Source organism: Sesamum indicum, linkage group LG8 (assembly GCF_000512975.1).
Source record: "Sesamum indicum cultivar Zhongzhi No. 13 linkage group LG8, S_indicum_v1.0, whole genome shotgun sequence".
Lineage (NCBI taxonomy): Eukaryota > Viridiplantae > Streptophyta > Magnoliopsida > Lamiales > Pedaliaceae > Sesamum > Sesamum indicum.
In genome coordinates this window covers 19,603,599-19,628,135 of record NC_026152.1, presented here as the reverse complement: position 1 = coordinate 19,628,135, position 24,537 = coordinate 19,603,599, and the positions used below count along the sequence as shown (strand labels likewise).

Here is a 24,537-nt window from a genome sequence, read left to right as displayed (position 1 = left end):
TTATATATATATTTTTTATTGTCTTATATATGGAGACACTTTGGTGACATTTTTCACCTGTAATTGAATTTTTCATTTTTAATTATATTATCAAAATAATAATTGTAGACTTCCATGGCTCTCTGTTATTTCCACCAGGATTAGTAGAGTAAGGCCACCGTATTAGACGTGCTTATCTACATACTGCCACGTGCCCGGTGCTCATACATGATACAACTCCCCTCCCCCACTCAAGCTCCCCCTACCACTACCACTACCAGTGATGGGGAGTAATAGAGTAGTCAAGGGATGGAGCTTGGAGGGACAACACACAGATATACCCCAGATTAAACATCTTTTTTCATATTTTATTAATAATAATAATGATATATAGGATAAATTATAATTGATATTTTTTTAGATTTGTTCTTTTTACTTGAAAAATTATAAATATTTTTTGAATTTATTATTATTTAACAAATAGTTTCTATAATGACGCTGTCATGATAAATATTTGTTGGACGATCATTAATTTTAAAAGAATATTTATAATTTTTTAAATAATAAAAATAATTATAATTATGATAAATTTAATGAGTGTCCATTGTGCTTTACCTTAAATGTGTTGACATTGTATATTTACGTATATAATTTTTTTAAAATTTTAATTTATTTTAATTATAATTTTTAGTATTTAAAATGTACGAGTATCAGTCGTATGTTTGTGTGAAATATAAATGTAATATAATTGAATTTTAATAGATAAATAAGAACAACAAAAATGTCGTACCATTAGTGGTAAATGATGACAGTTGTATAATATTATTTAAGTTAATGAAAAATAAGTAATTACACGTCAATAATAATAATAATTACAGTGTAATTAATTTGGTATAATCAAATGTAATTCGAATATAGTAAAATTACCTTTAAATTATCAATCAACATAATAAAAATATCAAAATAAATAAGAAAAAGGGTAGAATGGTAAATTCCACTTGGTTAATTCTGAAAGCTTTAATTGCGAATCAATAAGCCGGCGTGCCTGAATGGATACGGACACAGAGTAGAAGGGGAGCAGTGCAGTCCAGCTCATGCACACGATCCATTGCGCTCGGACACTTTCTAGATCCAACGGCCAGCACGTCACGTCATCACATCTGATGGACCAACGTCGGTGATGCGCGGATGTGAACCTTCGCGAGTGTGGGACACCCACTGTACGCTGTGAGACCTAGTAGGGGATCTGGGAGCGACACGTGTTCTGGTCCATGACCTCAGGACGAGAATGACACCCCGTTATGGTGTGGGCGAGACTACAGAGGATTAGCATAGTTGCCTGATTTAGTAACATGTCGGCCGCACGATTTTCCGACAATGGCTACTTTGCCAAAGCTTCCACTGTTGCCTGCCCACTTCGAATGGGGAGACTTTCCCACTTCAGTAGGGAAATTCTAACATCATCGTTGCTTATTCCATCATCCGATTGGCTAATTTGGTCAACCCTCATTTCTCATTGGATCTTTCTTATTTTATTTTTGTTAGTATTACAGATGTGATGTAGATCAGAGAAACCCGACTTCACTCCAAATCAATTTTCTTTTCGTGAATGTGGTTTATTACATCATTTTGATGTTTCGAAATATCAAGGTCAAACTAGTCAATTATATAATAATAATTTTTAATTAATTATAATACTCGCTCAAAGAAAATAATTAAACAAAAAAAATTAATTGTTTATGTATTCGATATTTTGTTTTCAATGTAAAATATGTGTTTTATTTTTGTACCAACTTTATTGTAAAACGAAAATATATTCAAATTAATTAATGTGATAGAATTTTATATGGAGCTGTGATGTAAATAAAAATATATACAAATAAACATGTGTGATTGTATTTTACATTAAATTGTGATGTTAAATAAAAATATATACAACCAACATTTTTTTTTTCTTTAATAAAATTATATTTTATATTAAATTGTGATGTCAAATTAAAATATTTCAAACAAAAATATATACCAATAAATATACTTTCGCTTTAATTATTATTCCAAATATTAAAACCAAAAATAAAAGCATAAACAAAACAACCTGTAATTTCTAAGAATTTAAAGGCACGACTTTAATTTTATGACTAGAATAAAAGATGGTTGATAGAATGGGGTGGAACTTCAATAATATGGATGGTGGCCTTTGCTGAAAGTTGATACACAATTTTTTTTGGTACTTATCCAATTTATAAGTTTTCTGCTATTTGAAATTCACACTCTTTATTTTTCAAATTTAGCTCTCTTGTTTTTTTCTTTATTTGCCTCCAACTTTCTAGCTTTTTTTTTTTAGAAAAATTAAAGAAATTGCTTCCACTTACTATTAAAACCAAAAATATAAAATTGAATTTAAATTAAAAAAACAAATGACTTTGTCCAATCAAACAAGAACTTTAATTTTACAATTGCTTACTCAAACGAAAATGAAGATTCTAGATATAAAATAGCGTTAAATACATTTTGCACCCTGAAACTGCATTTACCTCCTATATGGTAAAAAGTATTATGTAATTTATAAAAAAAATATAAAATTTAAATAGTTTTTTAAATAAAAATTGAGTAAAACGGGAAGGGTTGTTATTTTTCATATTTTAAGAGGTAAATACGGTTATATGCATAGTTTAAGGGTGCAAAATGTATTTAACCCTATAAATTATGAACAAACCCCCCATGATACAAGTTTGGTATGATAATTAATATAACAAGCTATGATCAGGTAAATTATCAAAAGTAAATAATTTTCATGCATAAGATTGAGGCCGTGTTTGGGTCATGAGTTTATAAGATGTTGAGATGTGTTTAATATTTTATTTTTTTTAAAAAAAGAATCTATGTCATCGAAAATAAGATGTTGGAAAGAGTTAAGTAAGACGTTCTTAAGATGGTGTTTGGTTAAATTTTTTTAACATATATGATGAATTCATACATCTAATAACATATTTTAAGGAATTTACATACTATTATATTTTATTCTAAAAATAAACTCTTAAAATATTTGAATAAGATAATATCATAAATCTTATAAAATGTCAGTAGTGACATTTTTTAAATAATACAATCAAAATTAAAAGAATTTGTTAAAATTTTAAAAGTAACCTTAGAACTCCTTACTTTTCCGGAAAAAAGCTTATAATTAGCTCCCTGTAACTTAATTTTTAAAAATCTTGACAAACTCCTTCAATTAATTTTAATCATCTTAGTTATAAAATTTTTTCGTTACTCACATCTTATAAGCTACACAATTTTATTTTATTTTATTCAGACACTTAATAAACCTAATATTTAAACACATTTTTTAAAATTTATGAGTTTATAAGATATTTTAAGTGAGTTTAGCCAAACACACCATTAGTTCGTTGTTATGAAGAGGCAAAGCGATTCTAAATGTCTGTCAAATCTTCTAGTAGCAAATTTGTGCAACATGTCTGTTGTTGAGTCCGGACACACCACACTTGAGAAAATTACTAGAAAAATCTATACAAAATCAAGAAAGGACCAAACACCTCAAACAATGAAGTTTCATTCAGGATTGAAACTAGTTGATTCACCAGTCCCACTTTGATGATATCATCATGAGATTTGGCCACCCAATCTCCATGGAATCATGTTAATCTTAGGATTGTGTCACTTTGATGTGATTGGTCCATGTACGTACCTCAACAAAATACCCTATCAACTCTAGGTGTCAAGTAAAATAATTTAACAAATTTAATGACAGAGTTTTATTTTGTAACTGACTTTTATTGACTTAGGCGTAGGAAAATTATTATTAGGAACGAGCCCATGTATCCCTAACTGTCTTTGTGAACATAGGATAAAAAAATGAAGCTTGGAACCATACATGACATGAGTTTCGAAGGTTGTAGGATGTTAACGTCTTGTTGTATATATCTTAGGTTAGCTAAGCTTGGCTTAAAGATTGAGATGGCTTTGCAGGCGTCTATAGACTCATTGATCCTCCACCCATTCACTGTATCCAGTGACACTCCACAGTCTCACATTCCAACATGGCAAACAATGCAAATCTTTGAAAGAGAATATTGGGTGGATATGGAAAAGAGCAGCAGCCAGAGTACGGCACGGGGGCTTCTGTTTTAGTAAGATTCTTTGGGATAGGATTGTGACACGGAATTTCGACACCTACGCCCACCAACCCCACTTAATTATTTTCATTATGCTCGCATTTTTATCAACTATCTATACTTTATTGTTAGTGTCTGTCTTATTGCTTTTGGTTTTTTATACTATTTTATCAAATATTTTAGTATTTTATTTTATTTTTTGCCTTAAATTTCAACTTTTATGTATTTTTGACCTTTTAAACTCGTAATTTCTTTCTCTCTCTCTCTTAATATTTGAATTCATGCCATTGAAATCTATTTAAAAAATAACATTTTTTTAATGTATTAATTTACTATGCACACTTATGCCATTGAGTATGCCACACACATTAGTATGATACAAAATCATTGCCATTTGTGTTCGGACTAGGTCATGTTTGGATTTCTAGTTTGGAAGGCCGTGTTGAGCCTAACTCCAATGGGGCAATCTGCACTCATTATTTAAAACGAGGGGCACTGTTCTAAACCCTTACAATAATTTCTAGACGCTTAAGCTATTGAGGTTGTTTTTTAGAAATAATAAGTATTGTTAAAGACTAGCATTTCAATATGATAATTGAACTATTGATATCCCAATGGTCCGTTAGCTCAATCACAACAACTCTTTGCAGTGATTTTCTTAAAGACTCAATGCAGATTCGATTTTCGAGGATATAGGTTGACCTAATTTGGCATGATTTCTTAACATGTTTAGAGATTTTCATGTTATATTATTTTATTTTGATTGACATTGATCAATTTCATGACAAATTAAGTAGAAAATACAACTTTTTATAATAGTTACATCACCAAATTAATATTTCAAAGTAAAAAACAATCGTTAATAGGCAAGCACATTTTATAAACACGACTATTATAGAAATATTGATCTGAATAACATTTCCGCCGTTAGAATGACCGGCACGTTTACTATCAAAATAAGCCACATAGTACAAAAAAATGCGGCGAAAGGTCGGAAAGTCGGGAGAAATCCAAAGAGCACACGACTCTGTTTATGCCGTGATAGAAGAAGCACGCTTTTGCTATCCAGTGGAGGGAGATACGCAATAATTACACATGTATATTATCCACTAAAGAGGGGGGTGGTGGATTCGGAGATTCGGCTCAACATCTCCCAAGATATGGCCATATCCCTGCTCATAACTGATAAGGCACAAAGATGTTGGGGAATTATACTGTGTACGCAGCCTACCTACCCTGCCTCATTCCTTTCAATCATTCTCCTCTGTCGAATTGGTATGCCACAACTGCTTCATCTGTTGTGTTAATAAGGTAATTTTATAGGCAAAAAAACCCCTGTGTTGTGTAAAATATAGAAAAAAAACACCCTTCTTTGTTAAAAACTAATGCAGAGTATGTCACACTCGCCTATTGTGCGAGTGAGCCTCGTTTTTTGGAATTACTTTAAGTGTATAATGTCAGCTTATGTCCATTTTTTTAATATTTAAACATATTTTAAATTAATTTATTCAAATAACTATAACAATGGGGAAAAAATCTGAAGCAAATCTGGTCTATGTATTAGGACCTTCCATAACACATACGTGTGTATGAAATTATTTTGTCTGTATAAAAAGAAAAAAAAAAAAGCACAGAATTGTTAATAAGTGGTGATCAAAACCAAGACAATGTAGTGATATGATATCTTATCCCTGTAACCAAACAGCTATATATGGTCCCTAAAGTATGTGCTTCCTTCCAGATACTCAGAATGATGCCAATATCTGCCTAATTTAGCCAAACGAGGGATAATAATAGCATGAAAACCCCGTTTTGACCCCTTTGCAAAAATACGGCTAAAACAGCGACCCCCGCTCCCAGTCCTTCTTTTCCAACTTAGTGGTGCTCAATTAGATGGCGTGGCCATCTAATAATCTAACTTTTGTATTTTAGAAGATTCCCCCGCATTCATTTATGCTCCGTTAAAACTAATTATTCCTTGTGTCTATGTTTGATAAAGATTTTTGAAAACACCCCTTCATGCGACATTTCTTTCTTATATCCACCTACGGTTTTTCTTTCCATAACAAGATGTCTTTTCAATATTGTACAGTTTTGAATACAAGACAATACTTTTCGTCCGCAATGTGTAAATACACGCCACATCAATGAAAAATGTAATCCAGAAATTACATGCCACGTCCCAGAAAAACGTATGCTGGTAAATTCGTAATTGAATATTGAACATTTTTTCTTGTGACATATATATTGAGTTTTCGGATATTACTTTGATATGCCATATTGTATAGTTGGACAGTTTTCGAATTTGGTCCATATAAAAGAAATTCAATATTGAGTGATGCCTCGACTAATAATTTCTGTAACTAGAAAATGATTTATTTTGGCAAGGGTATGTACGTGGCTGGAAGCAGTTCACAGTCATTCTTAGCTCTGTATGAATTCTAACAATGCAAATTTAGGACTTGACATGGTCGTTTTTGTCTCCTTTTCGTGTAATCGTCGCAAAACTAGAATCATGTGGAGCAGTGGTAAAGGGCAGAAACTTGACAACAACATATGTGGCTGTCCGACGTCGTCTGGAACCTGAGGAACGTAGATTTGCAGCAACCTCGCTTTCACATCCTTACAATATCTCAATTGTGTTTTGAGTGTATGTCTTCCGCTGCCCACACCACAACCCTCAAACCCTCAACCTCCTTATTTATAACAAAGACTATCAATTATTATGCCAACTTTAATTTCATACAATCTATGCAAATAATTGGTGGGATCTAATAAATTCAGAATTATTTTTATAGAAATATAGAATATCTTGATACCATCATATATATATATATATAATATAATAATTCAGAATTTTATTTGAATAAATCAACGACAAGTTGTTGTACGTATCAATGCTCAAGTAATTGACACAACACTCTTCGTTTAACAATAAGTTATATAGAGGCAACGATACTCCACACCTTATATGTTTGTCTAATTCAGATCGGACTTGATTGCTAATTTGTTAATTAGTAAGATTCTGGTGATTGAATTGGGCAATAATTTAACCAACTTTTTCAGAAAGAACGGTTCATGACTGTTATTTTTTTCCCCCCTTTTCCGAGTAGCCACAAAAAAACTTAAATTGATCTAACCTTTTAACCATCACAAAGAGAAAAAAAAAAAAAAGAGGTTATTGGTCAGAAACTAATTACTTATATATGTATTTATTTATTTTTATAATGATTTTGTGTTATTAAATTTCAAAAAATGTATTTTTTGTCTTGTAATTATATGGAGTGGTACTTTTAGTTCTCTTTAAATTTCAAATTGATAATTGAGGACTGTAATAAAAAAAAATAAGAATATAACACATATAGTCTAGATGACGGTGAAAAATATTGAATTTATCGAAAATTAGAACATGTTTTGTCACGTTAGTTTGGGAATTTTTTGTTTAATTTTTCAATCAATTTTTGTTGATGTGGCATTTGGCAAGAGTCAATTAATCCTAAAGTCACGACACTCCTAATGTGTAATAAATATTCAATGCAAGAGAAATTCTTTCGTTGCCATCATAAATAAGATTAATTTAATCTTTAATGAAATTAAATAAATAAAAAGAGGTAAGAATACATGCAATAAATAGATGTGGGGTTTATGAAGGGAAATGGTTTTAGTTGAGTAGTTATTTCTGAACGTTGGTCTTTTTATGTCATAAATCGAGTAGGACTGAGATAGATACCAGCGAATGTTGAATTTGGTTGCATGTGTAGTAGTGTTTGAAAAACAATACGTGTGTATGGGTTTCTGTGCTTCAGTTTTGTACTGTTAATGTTTCACAAACTTGAGACCTAACCCACACTCTTCATTTCACTCTTCTCCAATGAAACAAAAGAAACATGCATCAATGTCATAAATGATGAAACGATATTATAACTGTAATTCGTGGGACATTTATATCTATAATAATACTATTATTTATTAATTGCTGAGGAGTTAAGAGTAATTATTATTGACATTAATGTGTTTGGTCATTGATGTTTGCTACTGTCGGATCGTTTGCCACCAGCGATTTTCAAGGAAATAAGCTGGAGGTCTGCACAAGACAAGGAGGTGTTGGGCTAGGTCCTGGCGTAAGCACTCCGACAATTAAATTAGAGTGGAGAAGGCCGGAGGTCTAAGTACGGAGCTAAAAAAATAATAAATTCAGTGATTAAATAGCTAAAATCTTGGTAAATAAGTACGGATGCCATCTGGTATGGTATCGCCTAGGATGACGCTACATGTCGCCGGTCCCTGCAATTTGGGGATTCTTCCAAATCTGGGCCCTGTTCCTTTGGGCCTTTGGCTAATGGGCCCATTGGCCTCCCGCTAGTGTTTATTAGGCCCAAATGCTACCCAATCCTACTTTGGTATATCGTAGCCCACATCAAATGTATTGATTAAATGAACTCTATCTAAATAATAATAATAAGATGTCATCTTTCTCTCTATTTCTGCTTGTGTTGTACGTTCTTTTTCTTTTTCCTCCCTCTCTTCTGTCAGATCATATATATCCTTTTAAGTTTTTTAACCGTACACTAATTTTATTTGATTTAATAAAAATAATCATTTTAACAATGAGAAAATAATCGACCCACTACGATTTGGGCCCAAACATGGTAGTATGTTTTCAGTTAATCTATCAGGTTCCATGTATAATGGAACCTTAAGTTTGGCCCAATACGAAAAGAATAACACATGCTACGTACAAGGGATTGGATGTAGTTGGGCTTGTGGTTTTCTTAGTCACCAACAACAAGAGATGATGGATCTTGCTCATTTGGTGCATGTATATAATAAGCGATTTTTTTAGGTTTGATTGAATCAAATTAATCGTACAGTAAATATGATATATATATCATTTGATTGATTACTTTTTTTCAACTATACATCAATCACAATATAAATATATTGCAATTGCCATATAATTGATTCACGGCCAGAAATGATAGGATAAGTTTGTGAGAATTCAGGTGTTAATATAAAGGCTAACATTTATCAATATTAACTTCATTGCTTCTTCAATCCGACATGGTCGACCCACTAAGTCACTTTTTGTCTGAGGAGTTTTAAGGATAAAAGGGAAAGGGAAGAAAAATTATGGTTTGTCTAAGAAAATGAACAGTAACAAGCAAATATATATATATATGAAAAAGTAGAGTTGTTGTACATGATGCTCTCATCTACCAAAGAAATTATTCTCTTCCTTACATGTGCTTCCAAATTCACAAACAAAATCCAAGGTGTTAGAAAAGTCCATTCCTTCAGTTTCATGCTCGTCATTCCAGCATTACGGCCTAATCATCTCACTCCCAACAGCCAGCTCTTTTTTCCTTCAGCATGCCACTACAAATGCATCTTCTTCAAAGCGTGATCAATCTTCACTCTCTTCCCTCTCTCTCGGCACGGCACCGAACTTCTCTATCAACAAGTCCACCACCAACGGGATGAGCTCATCGCAAGGCACGGCTTTCTTATATATATCTCCCAAATGTGAGTCGCTACCGATTCTCCCCCCAAGATAAACGTCCGCCCCTTCCACTACTTTCCCGGCTTTGTCTCTAGTCATGCATCCCATGAATCCGATATCAGCCACTTGCACTTGACCACAAGAGTTGGGGCAGCCGGTCCAATGCATTCTCACTGGCTTCGTGACTGAAACGAGTCTCTGCACCTGTTCCGTCACCTTTAGAGCTCGTGCTTTTGTCTCAATTATAGCCTGCCCACAGAACTGGTTGCCTGTGCAAGCCACGAGGCCTTTCATTAGGATGGGTGGCTCGGGGGAAAACCGGTCCTTGAGGAGGGGCTCCTGAAGAAGTGCTTCAACTTTTGAGTTCTCGACGTTTGGAATGATGATGTTCTGCTCGACTGTGAGCCGGAGCTCGCCTGAGCCATAGGTGTCAGCCAAACGTGCAAGCTCATCCATGTCGTCTGCCTGGACACGGCCAACCGGGATGTGAATGCCCACAAAACTGTAGCCTTCTTGCTTCTGAGGATGAACTCCGAAATAGTCTCTCCTCTCCCACTGGCTCTGGACCAGATCTTCTGAAGATGCTCTCTCCAATTGCTGTTGAGGCATTCTTCTCACAACTTCTTCCCTGAATCCTTCTATGCCCTGCATCATCGACAGAGAATGAATATCCTATTTGTTAGCTTAGCATCATGATAGGATTAATGAGAAGAGCAGCAAGAATAACTTACAAGCTCATCAATTAACCACATCATTCTTGCTTTCTGCCTGTTTCCTCTGGCACCAAGATCTCTGAAAGCTTCAAGTATGGCTTTGCAAACGGGGAGTATATCATCACCGGGAACCCATGCATCAAGAGGGATTGCCTCCGCACATCTCTTGGTGCTGAAGAACCCGCCCACGAGAAGATTGAACCCGAAACGTCCGTTCTTTGTTGCTGGCATGTATGCAAGGTCATTGATGTGCGGGTGCTCGTAAAGATCGTGCGATCCTATCACACACACATTCCACTTCCTTGGCCTGCCAAAAAGTTACCAACAAGAATTTCAGCCAAATAGCATCAAATAAATATGTTTCTTTACTCTTTTGTTCTTTTTTCTACTTAGAAATGCGCACAACTTACAAGTTGGTAAAAGCAGGATTGCCACGCGAATTGGCAGTAATGTATTGAGAGAGCAAATTATTATAAGGCCTCGTGTCAACGATTTCATGCGGATCAATCCCGGCAAGAGGGTTCCCTACTGGATTCCTCACATTGTCCATGCCACTTTGCAAGCTCGTCAAGCCGACCTCATCAAGACCTTTTAGAATCTCGGGCACATCAGGCAAAACGACTCCACGAATTTGCCAATTTTGCCTTGTAGTAACATCAGCACACCCATCCTTCCCGTATTTCCTGATAACGCTGGCCAAATACCTAGTCTGGGCACTCGTCGTCACCCCATTAGGGAGCTTAAGCCTCATCATGAATCGACCATCTGATTATCAGCAACAAGACACAACTTCAGATCATAACTCACAGGATGAATGTTTACCAGATTACATCTTCGATTTACATTCGTGGAAATGAGACAATGATTTGAGTTCACAATGAGGTCGATCATGATGATTTATGTATAATTGTATATTCTACCCCTTCGTCTATTCAAACAAGAGATCTGCTCAAATCAGTTGCCCAAGTTATTTTCACCAATTATTGAAAATAAGCAGAGATTCAATCAAACATAAGCACAAATCATAGCTGATATCATCTATATGCCAACAAGTGAAAGGTCCTGTAAATGTTGTACTTTGAAAAAACTTAGGATTGAAACTTACACTGGTGCTTCCTCCTGTGGAAGAGACCAAGCCACTTGAGCCTCACATCAATATCATCCTTACTCAACTTTGATTTTTCAATCTCCTCAAGAGACATTTTCGCCAGCTCTTCGATCCCATTTTCCATGAACAATTTCATGGGCTCCTTCTCAATCTTCACCTTCTCCTGAGGATTTATCCCTTGCCTGAACTTCTCCTTCAGCACAAAGTACCCATCCTTCTCTTCCACTCGAGGCTCCAGCCTCTCGGCGTCGACTCCTGCAGCCCCGGATGCCGGTGCAGCCACCGTCTGCGGCGGGGTGGCCTGAAGTCTGACGCTCTTGAACCTATTACTACCATTTGGCAATGATGGTGCCAAGAACTTAACGGAAAGCGATGACATGCTGAGAGACAAACAAGAATAGTAAGCGGCGGTGATGGCGGTGGTTGTGGTTGAGGTTGAGGTAAGAGGTTTGCAGGGTGGGGTGGGGGAAGGGGGAATGAACCTCTTAATAGAGGGTGTGTGTGATCAAGTAATGGACTCTTGAACATAGCTAAAGGTCATTTCTCTATGCATAGGTGACAGTTGATGCGTTTTGACAGAAATATCCCTGCCGTTCGTTATTCTACCATGTGTGGGGCCAGGCCCGTAGTATGCAGCAAGGGCAGTGCGGGGTTATTTCCGGAAAATCGATGAGTTCGTGGGTTGTGGCGGTGGTGACGCTTGGAGATAAGGAAAACGAAGAAGCCTCGCCTCGCCTCGCCTCGCCTCACTTCACTTGAGCCTATGATTCAGATGTCTGCTCCTCTCACCGCTGCCTTTGGCTTCTTTCTCTTCCTTTCCTTGTCCGCCCACCACATAAATGGGTTATTCCAATTTTTCCATTTTATTTTATGGGTGAATTAAAAACGAATTTTCACTTAATTATGAATATCTTTTTATTTAATTATAATATTATTTTATTTTAACGATTCTCTAACATCTAACTCAATTTATATATTATTATAATTTTTTTTATTTTAGCATCTAACATCGAAGATCATTCTTCCTAATTTTTGACTATGTATTTTCATACACTGCGCGTCGTCGTCGCACATATAATCAATAGATTTTAAAAATAAAAATCAACATATGATTAAAAATAAATTAAACCATGAACAATAGATTTTAAAAATAAAAATCAACATATAATTAAAAATGTATTAAACCATTAAAATGAGTGAAATCGATAATAAATATAATAAAATGTTGATGATTAAAACATAATATGAATCATCTAAAATAAATAAATAAAATAAAATTATATTTTAAATTTTAATTTTATTGTGCCACAAACTATCAATTAGGAGTGATAGATGAGTCGGGTTTCAAGAAAATTTGATCCTTCAATAGTACAAAAAAGTATTTGGCTTTCAAATAAATAAATAAATGAATACTAAAAGTCAAAAAAGGTCCTATTATTTTGTTTCTACAATACTATTAATTATCAAACACGCATTATTTAGGAGTCTTCTTCATTAAGTTTCTTCTAATTATAATTCATATCAATCTTTATTTATTTTTTTTATTCAAATCAAATTTAACTACACCACATCTTAAATGTTATTATATTTTTTTATTTGAATAGTTGCTTATTTTAGATTGTACGCCAATCACATAATAATGACTATTAGTGTATTTGTTAGGTAATTCTTTCTTTCTTTTTAAATTATAGGCCCACTCAATATATGATTAATTTCGGTATGAATTTTTAATTGACATGGAATAATAATTATATTTATATATATACTTGCGGCATAAAGAGGTTGTAAAGTGATAATATTGTTTAGCGTGAATAAATAAAACTAAAGGCTAGTGTCCTTATCATTGCTCACATTTTTTTTATTCAATTATTATTGATTAAAATAAATTAATTACAATTACAGATATTTGTGTAGGTATTAATATTTAATAAAAGCTATTACAATAATTATATCTTATTTAACAATACCTAATATGCAATAGATTCACATATAATGAACTTCTAAAATCACGAAGCCTTGAACTAGACATGGTTGCCCATTGCTCACATACTTTAATCATCGTCATCATCAATTGTAATTAATAAATGTAGAGCAGTTTGGTCAAAACTGAAAAGAGGAGTGGGAGGAATGGGCTAACCGGAAAGTGAAAGGTCAAGAAGACTCAAAAGAGGCATATCTCCCAACCCGCCTCATTTTTAATCTTACAATAATAATGCTCTATTCTGCTAATCCACTGCTTCCGCCATCTCCTCAAACTTGTACGTTTTTACTTCCCTTTCACCTCTTTTTTCATATCCTAATTTCTCCTTTTTTTTTTTTTTTTTTATAAAAAAACATCCAATGATGTGAATTATGTTATTATCAAAGATGGAGACAAGAATTGAATTAATAATATTACCTTGCACGAGTACTAGTAATAGTAATGTATTTCCTTTATTTCCAATAGTTTGAGTTTGTAATTCCTCTATGTAACTCTTTTTTTTTTTTTTTCATCTACTAATAAATTCTATATATGTATAAAGAACGCTGAAATGGAAGTGGTTGGGAATTAGTATATAATACAGCTCATTAAATCCCAATGGACAGACACAAAGTGGACTGCCTACTTCATTTTAAAATATCCCATCTCCACTCTACATGTGCCCTACACATCATCCATAACATTATACATCTTTCTTACATTATTTTTTGCAAATTAAAAATTAAAATTTGAATAAAAATTGTGGGATGCATCAACTGAAAACAACAACTCACTGAGGAAGCTAAGAATGTATCTCAATCGACCATTAGTGTTTGGAAGATTTTGGGGTTGGTGTGTAGGAGGAAGTGAAAAGGTAAGAAGCAGAAATGCGGTTTGGGCAGAGGCAGTTGTTCGGTGACACAAATTGCTGAGAATATGTTCCGTGACACAAATTGCTTCCAACTCCAAAACCAAAACCCTTCAGATTAACATTCTTACCCGAATATGCAGTGTTTTTTTTTTTTTATCATATCAAGCACGACCTATATGTTTATAAGTTATGAAATTATCGTAACAGAGCTAATTAAGCAGGAAAAGCGACCTTCAAGCTCAATTGTATACTGCCATGTCTAACACAAAAGAATTCTCTGCTCGATGACGAGTGTGAAGTAATGAACAACCCATTCTTCGGTCACTACATGGGGGATCAGTATATCGAGTGAAATTAATGGGTACATGGGGGCAATTAGGAGAAACTAAAGACGAGAAGCGCACCCCAAGAGTTAACCTGCCTGCAAAAGTAAGGCCAAGAAGAGTGTGGAACAATGCACCCAGTTGAGACCCTGCTGCAGTTTCCAATGCTGCAACCAGACGTAGCCATCTCAGTCTATACAAATATGACTTCGAACTTAGCGCATGGGTGGCTCTCTATGTGATTCCTGAAATCGGAATCTCCTTTGAATCTGAAGGTGTATAATGCCTGCCTCTGTGTCATTCCAACGGGGTATATTCTGTAGACTTTGAGTTCATCCCCACCCCTAATGCTTTCTGGCCTCTCGGGTTTCCATACGGGCACATGTTTCAGAGACTTAAACTTCAACAAAACTGCAGATGATAAGGCCTCCAGGGTCAAGTTGTCTGACCTGCATGAAGAGATGAGAAATGCGATACCAGGAACGAAGAGTAAAATAATTAAGGAATGTGTAAAACACAGAAGCACTGGATAGTTCAAATTTATTATAATGGCGGTGATATGTCAATTAAAATCAAATTGACAAAAATCGCCAGCTTTTATGGATACCATTTGTACAACAAGCATTGACCATTCAATTTCAATGTTTCTCTCGAGTGGCATTCGGTGCTTATAAATATGTGATATAAACTGTTTCAGGATTTCCATCATAACCAAATGATTCAAGTAGTAGAAAGAGACTAGATATGCAAATAGCCAAACCACAGTTACACGCAATATATACCTCAAGAAAATTGATTCCAACTCGAACCTCCCTCTTTCTCCTGCATATACATGATATACGGTTTTTGAGCCACTGGTACACTTGCAGGGACGTTTTTTAAATTCTGGACTCTTTTCATCTTTCTCTCGGATCTTGGTTGCCAAGTAAATGCATAAACGACATGATGAGTGTACTGCAGCCATATCAACAAGGGCCTTGAAAGAATCGGATGGCCCCTCAAACTTCCACCTAAACCAAAAGAAAATAAATGTAGTCAAGTTCAATACAAAAGAAAAACTGTTAGCATTTAAATTTAGTTTCATATGTTCAAATTGGCACAAATCAGTACTCAATAGTAATGCAAACCTTAATGTTTCATTGTATGCACTGGGATTTTCAGCAAGATACTTCATTGTCTTGGCAACAGAGTCAACATCTTTCACTTCCTTGATATGCAAGAGCGAACCAGGAGAAGGAGCAAATTCTTGGATATTTGGGGCACCCACGACCACAGGAACAGCGCCTAAAATGTATGATAAATGCCCTTAATCAGAACAACAGTATCATAAAATTCCTTGGAAGTAACACACACAGACATAAATATAGTTCAAGAATTAAGGAAGGAGTAAGCACAAATGTAATACATTACCGGCTACAAGAGACTGGAAAAACTTTTCAGTAACATAATCCTCCTCATTTGAGTTCTCAAAAGCCAAGCTAAACTTGTACCGCTTTAATGTTTCCACTTTGTCCACTGGAAATATGAAATGCGAAGTGTGTATGAGTTCTTTATCTTTGCAAATATAATTAATATGAGTTGGCAAAAAATGTATATTTAAATTGATAGAGAGAATTAAATAGCAATTCCAAGGTTTAACCAAAAGATCCATAAATTCACCTCTTCCATCACGATTTCGATGGCAAGTCCCATAAGAATCAATTTTAACATTTGCATTTTCAAGCCCGATCAAAGCTTGTAAACGAAAATTCCGAGCACCACAGTTAGAAATGAAAGCAGCAGCAAGAGCACTTTCAGTCTTTGGTTGAACTGGAGCCATTATATCATACTCAGCCCAGGAGAAATACCCCACAGGCACATCTGACGAAAGGCTGGTTGTCATTACAACATCATATCCCTTCCTGCGATGTAAGAAAACAATCACAGTCAGAATTAGTTTTATCTGGTGTAGAAGTATGTACTGTAGACCAGCTAAAGATACTTACAAACCAAAAAGGAGACAAGGATAATCAAATTACCTTTTCAAAGAATTGACAAAAGCACTCACACTCACACAATACAAGTTGAGTTTACGTCCAACTGGCAGTAATGCTACACTCTAGCCATAGTTACTAAAACCCCTTGTCCATGATTCAGAGAACAAAAGCAATCAAAGGTAGGGTGTAACCTCCTTGCCACCCAGATTGCAAACGAGTTAAAGAAAAATGTCCAAAACGTGATTTGCATGAGCCGTCACTCACATTTGTGTATTTTAGCTGCCTAATAAGGCTTCCAGCTCATATTAAGAACATGACACAGAGTATAACCTGGGAGACACATAACAAATTCTGCATTCTTTTTTTGTTTGAATAACTTCTCTCTCGTTCTACTACTTGCATTTTGTTAATAATACGAAGCAGAAACTCCAGAAGAAACAGAATGCAAGCAACATTTTCTGGATTCAGCCTAAAAGCACATATGATGTTTACTAGAATGTTGTAACCATTCGTTGACCCCCATGAGAAGATAACCAGAATGTGGATCTTGATTTACTATTGCTTGGAAGATAAGCAATATGCAGTAAGAAAAGCCTATGGATATGGCTACAGACTGGAAGAAGAGGCAAAAAGCCACCATATTTTGTGCTTACCCACCGTCGTGCCATAGCAATATTATTCTCGGCATAATATGAAGCTGACTCCATTGACCTAAGCACACTTGCAGTGCCGGGTTCCTGAGGAAGTCCAAATGCAGCATCAGGCTTCTTATGAGCTTCAAATCCAAACTTACATCCAACTGCACAGTTTTTCCACTCCTACAGATTGCATTATATAAGTCAAAACATGTCATGTTCCATAACAAAGCCACCATAATGAGAGAGATACATTGGCACAACAAAATGTAGCCCCAATGAACATACTCAGGGAATCCACTCAGAATCCATTTGGAATGCCTTATAACTATTGGCATTGTTATCAGGTTTCAATCGTTCCTCCATAAAATCTGGTCACTCTTGTAATCTGAGACACCCACATCTCTCACATTAATTAGCCTTATATCCTATTCCCTTTTCTCATAACAAGTAATCAATAATGTTAAAACTCAGCTGACGATCCAATTTGGATTGTTATAATAAATGATAACAGACCTTCAGCACAAATGTCGGGAAGACATAATAACACGCTACAAAATGGATAATACTTCACATCAAATATCCACTTATTTAAGGAATCTAACAACTCCCACCAGAGGAATAATTTGAATATCCAGAATAAAAGGTACCTCATCAGCCCCATGTACTAAAATTGGGTCTTTCTTGAAATCCCTTGAATAAGGGACAGAGTCCACCTTCTCCAACCATGCTTCACAGCTCTCCTCGTGTCCGGAACCCGGATCGTGACCCGACCCGGAATCTTCACTTGACGAAGCAGAGGGCTTCGATTGAGTGAAGCCGTAGAAGGAGTCGGCCCATGAGTTGACCAAGTCAGCGTTCTTGACCATGTCAAGCCGCCCCAAGAAGGCGATCTCCCCTATGACCACCAAGCCCACCAAAATTGGTAGGAAATTGGACCATCTTTTCTTGTTCGAATTTGAAGAAGGAGGAGGGGGGAATGAATAAGACGTCGATGGGACATCGGGATCCAACTCTTCGCTTCTGGGGTGCTGCTGTCTATGGTTAGCAATAGCCATGATCTTGGATTGACAATAAATTACTGAACTAAAAATTAATTAAAAGAAGAAAAAGTTGTGATGTTTATGAGAATACGGGTGGCTGTCCGGAAAAAGGAGTGAGAACTAAACGAAACTCTTCCGCAACGGAGTGTGTGTGTGTGTGTGCGTGTCTGAGAGAGGAAGGGTTTTAGAAGTGGAATAGAAGTGAAGTGGGACAGGCAAAAGGGTCTGTATTTCAGTTGGTGGTAATGAGTGAATATGTTGAAGCGGACGCCTCCATGAAAGGAAAAGGAGAGGGTCTCAGTGTTGTTGCCTGTTGGACTCAACCCCACCTATTTCTCTGCGTTTTTTCTCTTTTGTCCCATGTCTTTGCATCCGGGGTTTATTTAGGTTTTATGGATTTTCCTTTCGGATGCTTCTTTTTCTCTTTTTTGTACGTGAGCTATGGAAGTTTAATGGGATTTTATTTACGGCTCACCCACTCAATACACACGCATACAAAAGTAGAATAATTTTGTACCCAAATTATTAAATTTTTCCTCTTGGATAATGTAATTTACCTTCTCTAAACATTTAATATATATATATATAATATATGCGAAACCGAAAAAAAAGAAGAGCAACAAAATTCGTAATTGAGTAAGCGTTTTATTTTGTTTCTTTATTTGTCTTTCATAAGGATCTTTTACTCACGATTTTGTTTTGTAGAGAATTTTTTGTTGAACATTTTAGAATTTCATAAGAATTTTAGTGTTAGTCTCATTGTCAGAAATTTCAACACCCAATAAAAAAAGAGCTGTATGTATAATATATATATTGAGCATGAATTGCTAAAATGGAAATGTACGCCCCGTTTTCAAAATTTCATGGTGTTTTGCAATTGAAAGGTGCTTCTAGACCCAAGAGCTACACGTTTGGCTTGCATACAACATGCCAGAATAAACTAGAAAATGTTACTGAAAAATAGAAAACCCGCCTGTGATATGAATTAATAAGGTGTATGACAATCAATTGTGGGTTCTTTCTTAGATTCATGAAAGCATAAGATAAGATGATGCTTATTGGCAACTACGAACACAACAATAGTAATATATAGCCCGTCCCTCATTGATTTCTAATCATACTTCACTTGGGAGGCAAGCTTTCCCATATTAAAAGAAGACAAAACAAAACCACATTATGTAATTATCTACAACACTGCCAATTAGCTTTAACGTTCAAAATAATAAAACAAAATGCAGAAGGCTTCAGGCTTCATGATTCACAACTAACACATGATACCTATAGGATAGCAAATAGGTTCCTCTAACAAGGGACAAGGCAACAAAAACAGTTGGCTGCTCTTGCCTACCACGTCCACCAAGACTAACTACATAGAATCTGACTGAAAAAATTAAGTACCAAGGGTTTAATCATTTGTCAACTGGAATTTATAGACAACGGAATACACATTTGGAGTAGGCAATCCACCAACTCCAGACTATGGACAAGTCGCAAAATTGAGATGTAGCCAACACATACATTGAATCATTTGTCTCCTACATAAAGCCCAACACCAAGACATCAAGTATATATACATCTACCTTTATATCTCCATCCAATCTACAGTCAAACAAATAAATTTCACGCAAGAATGAAATCGTGTTCCTACTATAGCTGAAACCATATGCTCGAGAACTCACGAAAGCAGAACATCCAAGGATTTCATTCTTTTCACTTGCAAATCACCTGGATCTGGCTTGAAAATTGTTCCTTCAGATGAGCACTGACAGAAGAAATCAAAAGCCTGCATTCATTGTGCTCATCGTGCTAATCTTCTAAAAGCAATTATCACAGCAGCTCGGTTATCAAAAGAATATCAAGTTAGAGGACCAAAGTTCTCAATATTTTCCAGACACGGATTCATGACGTGCTAGTTCTTCTCCAAGAGTGATATTATTTATCACTGAATAATCTGCTGTAGGCAATTTCCTGGAAGGCACAATCTGAAAGGACAGATACCTGGTTCAGGAAAAGATCTAATAGTTTGCGTGTACATAAAAAGAATTGCTAAGGGAGAATTAACTCTGGGCATTACTTGATCCTGACTATAAGATGCTGTCCTGAGCCTTTTTGCCCGAGATCCAGAATTTGATATATTTTGGTTGTCTTCATCCAAAAAATTCTGACCCATTCCCTCTGCAGAAAATGCAATAATGTGAATAATTTGATCAAAACAAATAAAAGGATGGCCTCTGTAAACTGAGTTGGACTACAACATGCATAAACACTTGCATTTCCAGAAAACAAGAAAAAACTGTTTGACTGAATGAGTGAAAAATGCTTCTTTTGTGTTAAGAGTACTTCTAGTCACATCGGCAAAGCATCAAGTTCCTCATTTATTTTTCATCAAAAGTAAAACCCCATCCCAACAATGACACGAAATGCACATAAATTATATCCCCATTATTTTTTTACCATCAAAACAACTCAAATCGAGAAAAAGCATATCCTCTTTATCATTGTATAAAATGAATCAATCTTCCTCAATAGGAAGCATCATTTCATTCTGACAATGCACATTCATTGAAGTACCAGAGGCCACAAGCATTTTTTCAGCTCTTCAACTTTCAAGTTCCATATCCTTCTTCTCTTCTTGGGCTGGTAGGTAACAGATTATGCTCGAAAAACCCCAGAATTTAGAATAACAGATCCACTTAAACCATAGACAATCAATCTCGACATATAACAGTAACATTGAGCTGGGACATTTTACAGATAAAGCAAAATTTCTTTAGTCACCTCATAGATTAACTGGCAGCCATTCCCAAAAACACTACTAAGAGAAGTAACATACTCTTGGAGACTTACAATGTCTAGAGGCAGATGGCATTCAAAGGTAAACTTCTCGCACTAATTCGTCTTACTCATTGCTAGTAGAAACAATATCAATGATAAATTTTATATTACCTTTCACGTCAAATACACAACTACATAACAATTGTTACAAAAAGTTCTAGATTATGTCATTGTGGAGATCAATTCATGAGAAACAGAGCGACCTTTCTGAAACATATACATCGAGATAGCTCATCTGTTCCATTAAACTGTAATCAAAAGTCAAAGGGAAAAGAACCAAATGAAGAACCTAGAAGGTGGAACAGTTCAGGTACGTATTCAAACGAACCGATCTATATGGAAGGACTTTATCTTTGCATGTCCTAGTGGATTCAGAAGCAGATAAAAAAAGGAAGCCATGCATTTTTATGCATCGGAATAAGTGCATTCTTTCCTCAAGTATGCTTCCTCTGGATAGATAACAAGTATATTTATGCATTCTATATGATTAAAGTAAATCAACAATAGACAACAGAAAAGCTCACGTAAATAGCTGAGGAAACTAGTGGAAATTTAATGACACCACCTCCTCCTTAATGGAGGAATAACAAAAAGTAAGACCTAGTGATTGACAAGGATTACTTCAAATCACCTTTCTTTATGTCAAATAAATCCCCCTGGTACGGATTACCAGAAGAAAACTGCTGTGAACATGTCGCAAATCCATGAGATATTATCCTTTTACCATGTTTCTCTCTACTGCAAAGCTTCAGAAATTCCGCCATTTCAGTTGATGATGGAGGATAGTGCATGCGCATGTGCTTGAGATTACACATCCCTTTACTCTTAATAGGAGTGCGTGAATCAGCTGAAACACTACTGGAAAAAGGCTCATCCACTACACAGTTTATCTTTTGCCAACCGCCGTTCCATAAAACATTAAACTGGTAAAGATGAAAGAAAAAAAATAAATTTCCACTTTGTAATACATACAATCAGGAAGAGATTTCAACAGCATACATAAAAGATCAGAGCATCAGATGCGTCCCTCACCTGCTCAAAAGCATTGCTCACGTTGATCAGCTGCTTTTCAGATATATTTGTGTGTCTCTGGTTCTCCACCGAGAATTGTGCAAGCAAATACTTCGATTGTTTCAGCTGTTCAACAAATGACACTTCCAGACGATGAAGATATAAGTTGTGCTTCTCATCTGTCCATGCAGAGCAGTCGTCCTGCATAAAGAACGATTTGAGGATAATCTTTCTACATGAAACATGATAATTAATTCAGCCCTCCCAATGACAGGAACCAGAGCTAATTACAATCATGTCCCACATAGAAGCTGTTCCTATTCGCTAATGTGCCCCCACTCTAGCTAACGTCAGACATACAAATGCTCCATCAATTGGCACTTGTTGTTAGTTCTTCCTTGTTTTGATCATTCAATGCAAAAACAAAAGTGCATAGACACATAGATATATGGGGAAAGATACTTGTCACTAAATGCAATCAGATTAAAGTGCGATCAGCATTTATTAGCGGCTCACCAATTTGCCAGATCATAGCCCTTCTTCCTAATAATTGACTCAAGTGGTCCATGTAGTACTATAGAAGAAAGTATGCTAATCATTATCATGTCTTGTCTAGAAACTCAATACTTAATGATTCTGTTCCAGCTACAACCTGATAAACATTCAGAAATAATCTATAGGACTTGAAATAAAAGTTCAAATCCCTTCTACTTTCCTCTCATTAATATCGGTAAATAGGTGCACAAAATCAATTCAAAAGCCTATAAAGGATAGATTGAATTCATGTACAAAAGAAGTTAAAAAACCACCACGTCATAATGTTGACTCCCCGACATTCATGTACTTCATTTCTTTCCGCACGACCCAAGAGTTTTCCTCCTTCATGAGCCACATCAAACCTAAAAACTAAGGCGCAAACCATTAGTGATTTGTTTCCTTCCTTTCACTGTCGAAAAATCGAACCCTTGTACTTGTTCTTCTAATGCAAGGAACAGAGGCGCACAGATTTTCTGAAGAAAATCACAGGAAATTTATATAATAAAAACCTAATTCGGTTAAAACTTGCCTGCATAAAACGCCATAGAACACAGGATCATATGCAATTTAAGTAGATAGCACTACGGGCATCTTAGAGCCCCAAAATCAGGAAAAAAAACAAAAAATAAAAGCAAAAAAAAAAAGAAACACATTATCAATCACCTTGTTAGCAACATCAAGAAAGAAAGAAAGAACAGAGTTACCGGCGCCACATTCGCCGAGCGACACAAAATATCTTTGCAATTCTCAGCAGTCAACACTGACGCATCTGAGTTGGACCGAGTCAACTCATAGTTGCGACCTATATTCGCCGCCGGCAAGGGATGCGGCTTCCCCGTCCATAAATTTCCTTCCATAAGCAGTATACCAGAATGCGGATTGTGTTAATCAAACAGGAAATACTGAAAAAAAAAAAAGACAACAAAAAAAGAAAAAAAAAAACTTGCGAAGAAAAAATTTCTTGAGAGAGAGAGAGGGAGGGAAGCGAGAAGGTGAGAAGAGAAAATGAAGCGTAGGCTCCACATGGAAGCGCTTTTACACGTGTCAGGAACGGCCCACGTCAGACGGGCTGATAATATCTCCAAGCAATGACCGCCAGATATTTTGTTGCAGCCGCCGGCGCGTTCGCCACACATCCCACGTTTTTCCATTTGTTGTTTCTGTTGATAACGTTGTGGCTGTGGACCTTTGGATCCACCACTGCACTTTTTTCTCGCTCCTTAAATTTTTAGGTATTACTGAATGTACTATTCCGCTCCACCCGTCTCACAAAATATCGCCTCAAGTTTTGTTATCTTTCACTCCAAAACAATACTGAAATACCGCTGGATACGTTGGGAAGCATATCACTCATGTACACTCCAACTCAATTCAACTCCTTCTTTCCTCGCACTCAACTGCAACATTCTTTCTCTATTTTATTCCTTTTCTCTTTTTCTTTCATAAAAAGTAATGATAAGAAAGAAGAATAATAAGGCGAATGCAAAATTGTCAATAGATTTGTCAAAATATCAAAAAAATATTCCTAGTTTATTTGCATTATTGATTGTTTGTTTCTAACATTTCAGAAACTTTTCTTTTGATTTGAGTTCCATTAATTAGGAGTGTTCAATTCGATTTCTCAAAATTTTAAATTGAAATGGAACTGAGAAGCTTCGATTTGGTTTTAGTTTTAACCAATTTTTTTATTTAAAAATCGACTTATTTAGAAAATAATAATAATAAATCAGCCATTAATTCCTGCAACTACGATGGAGGGAGTTAGTGGAGAGAGAGAGGGTTCTCAAATTTCAAGTCAATGACTCAAGTCTCAATTTTGACTCAATTCTCACATTAAATTAATGTATTAGTTATATAGATTTATATAATTTAAATATATTATAATATTTATAATTGAATTACTATCATAAAAA

The 24,537-nt window shown here is 35.5% G+C and overlaps 3 protein-coding genes across 8 annotated transcripts; all 3 read right to left on the bottom strand.

Moving 5' to 3' along the window:
• On the bottom strand, nt 9,261-11,812 carry LOC105169542 (ferredoxin--nitrite reductase, chloroplastic). The gene is made up of 4 exons (XM_011089958.2): nt 11,431-11,812; nt 10,736-11,090; nt 10,344-10,632; nt 9,261-10,257 (listed from the first exon to the last, which is right to left on the bottom strand). The coding sequence occupies exons 1-4, from the start codon at nt 11,810-11,812 to the stop codon at nt 9,517-9,519; spliced, it is 1,767 nt and encodes a 588-aa protein (XP_011088260.1). The 3' UTR covers nt 9,261-9,516.
• LOC105169541 (glycoprotein 3-alpha-L-fucosyltransferase A) lies at nt 14,340-18,665 on the bottom strand. The gene is made up of 7 exons (XM_011089957.2): nt 17,849-18,665; nt 17,221-17,381; nt 16,247-16,488; nt 15,998-16,102; nt 15,715-15,871; nt 15,370-15,597; nt 14,340-15,036 (listed from the first exon to the last, which is right to left on the bottom strand). Exons 1-7 carry the CDS (start codon nt 18,254-18,256, stop codon nt 14,781-14,783), a joined length of 1,557 nt encoding a protein of 518 aa, XP_011088259.1. The 5' UTR covers nt 18,257-18,665; the 3' UTR covers nt 14,340-14,780.
• Nucleotides 19,470-24,022, bottom strand: LOC105169540. 6 transcript variants are annotated; one of them, XM_011089954.2, is made up of 6 exons: nt 23,329-23,461; nt 22,897-23,097; nt 22,109-22,288; nt 21,708-21,999; nt 20,316-20,416; nt 19,470-20,223 (listed from the first exon to the last, which is right to left on the bottom strand). In XM_011089954.2, exons 2-6 carry the CDS (start codon nt 22,921-22,923, stop codon nt 20,119-20,121), a joined length of 705 nt encoding a protein of 234 aa, XP_011088256.1. In that variant the 5' UTR covers nt 22,924-23,097; nt 23,329-23,461; the 3' UTR covers nt 19,470-20,118. The 6 variants fall into 6 exon arrangements, with proteins under 6 accessions (XP_011088256.1, XP_011088257.1, XP_011088258.1 ...); XM_011089955.2 differs by having other exon boundaries at nt 22,897-22,993; XM_011089956.2 differs by having other exon boundaries at nt 22,897-22,986; nt 23,329-23,451.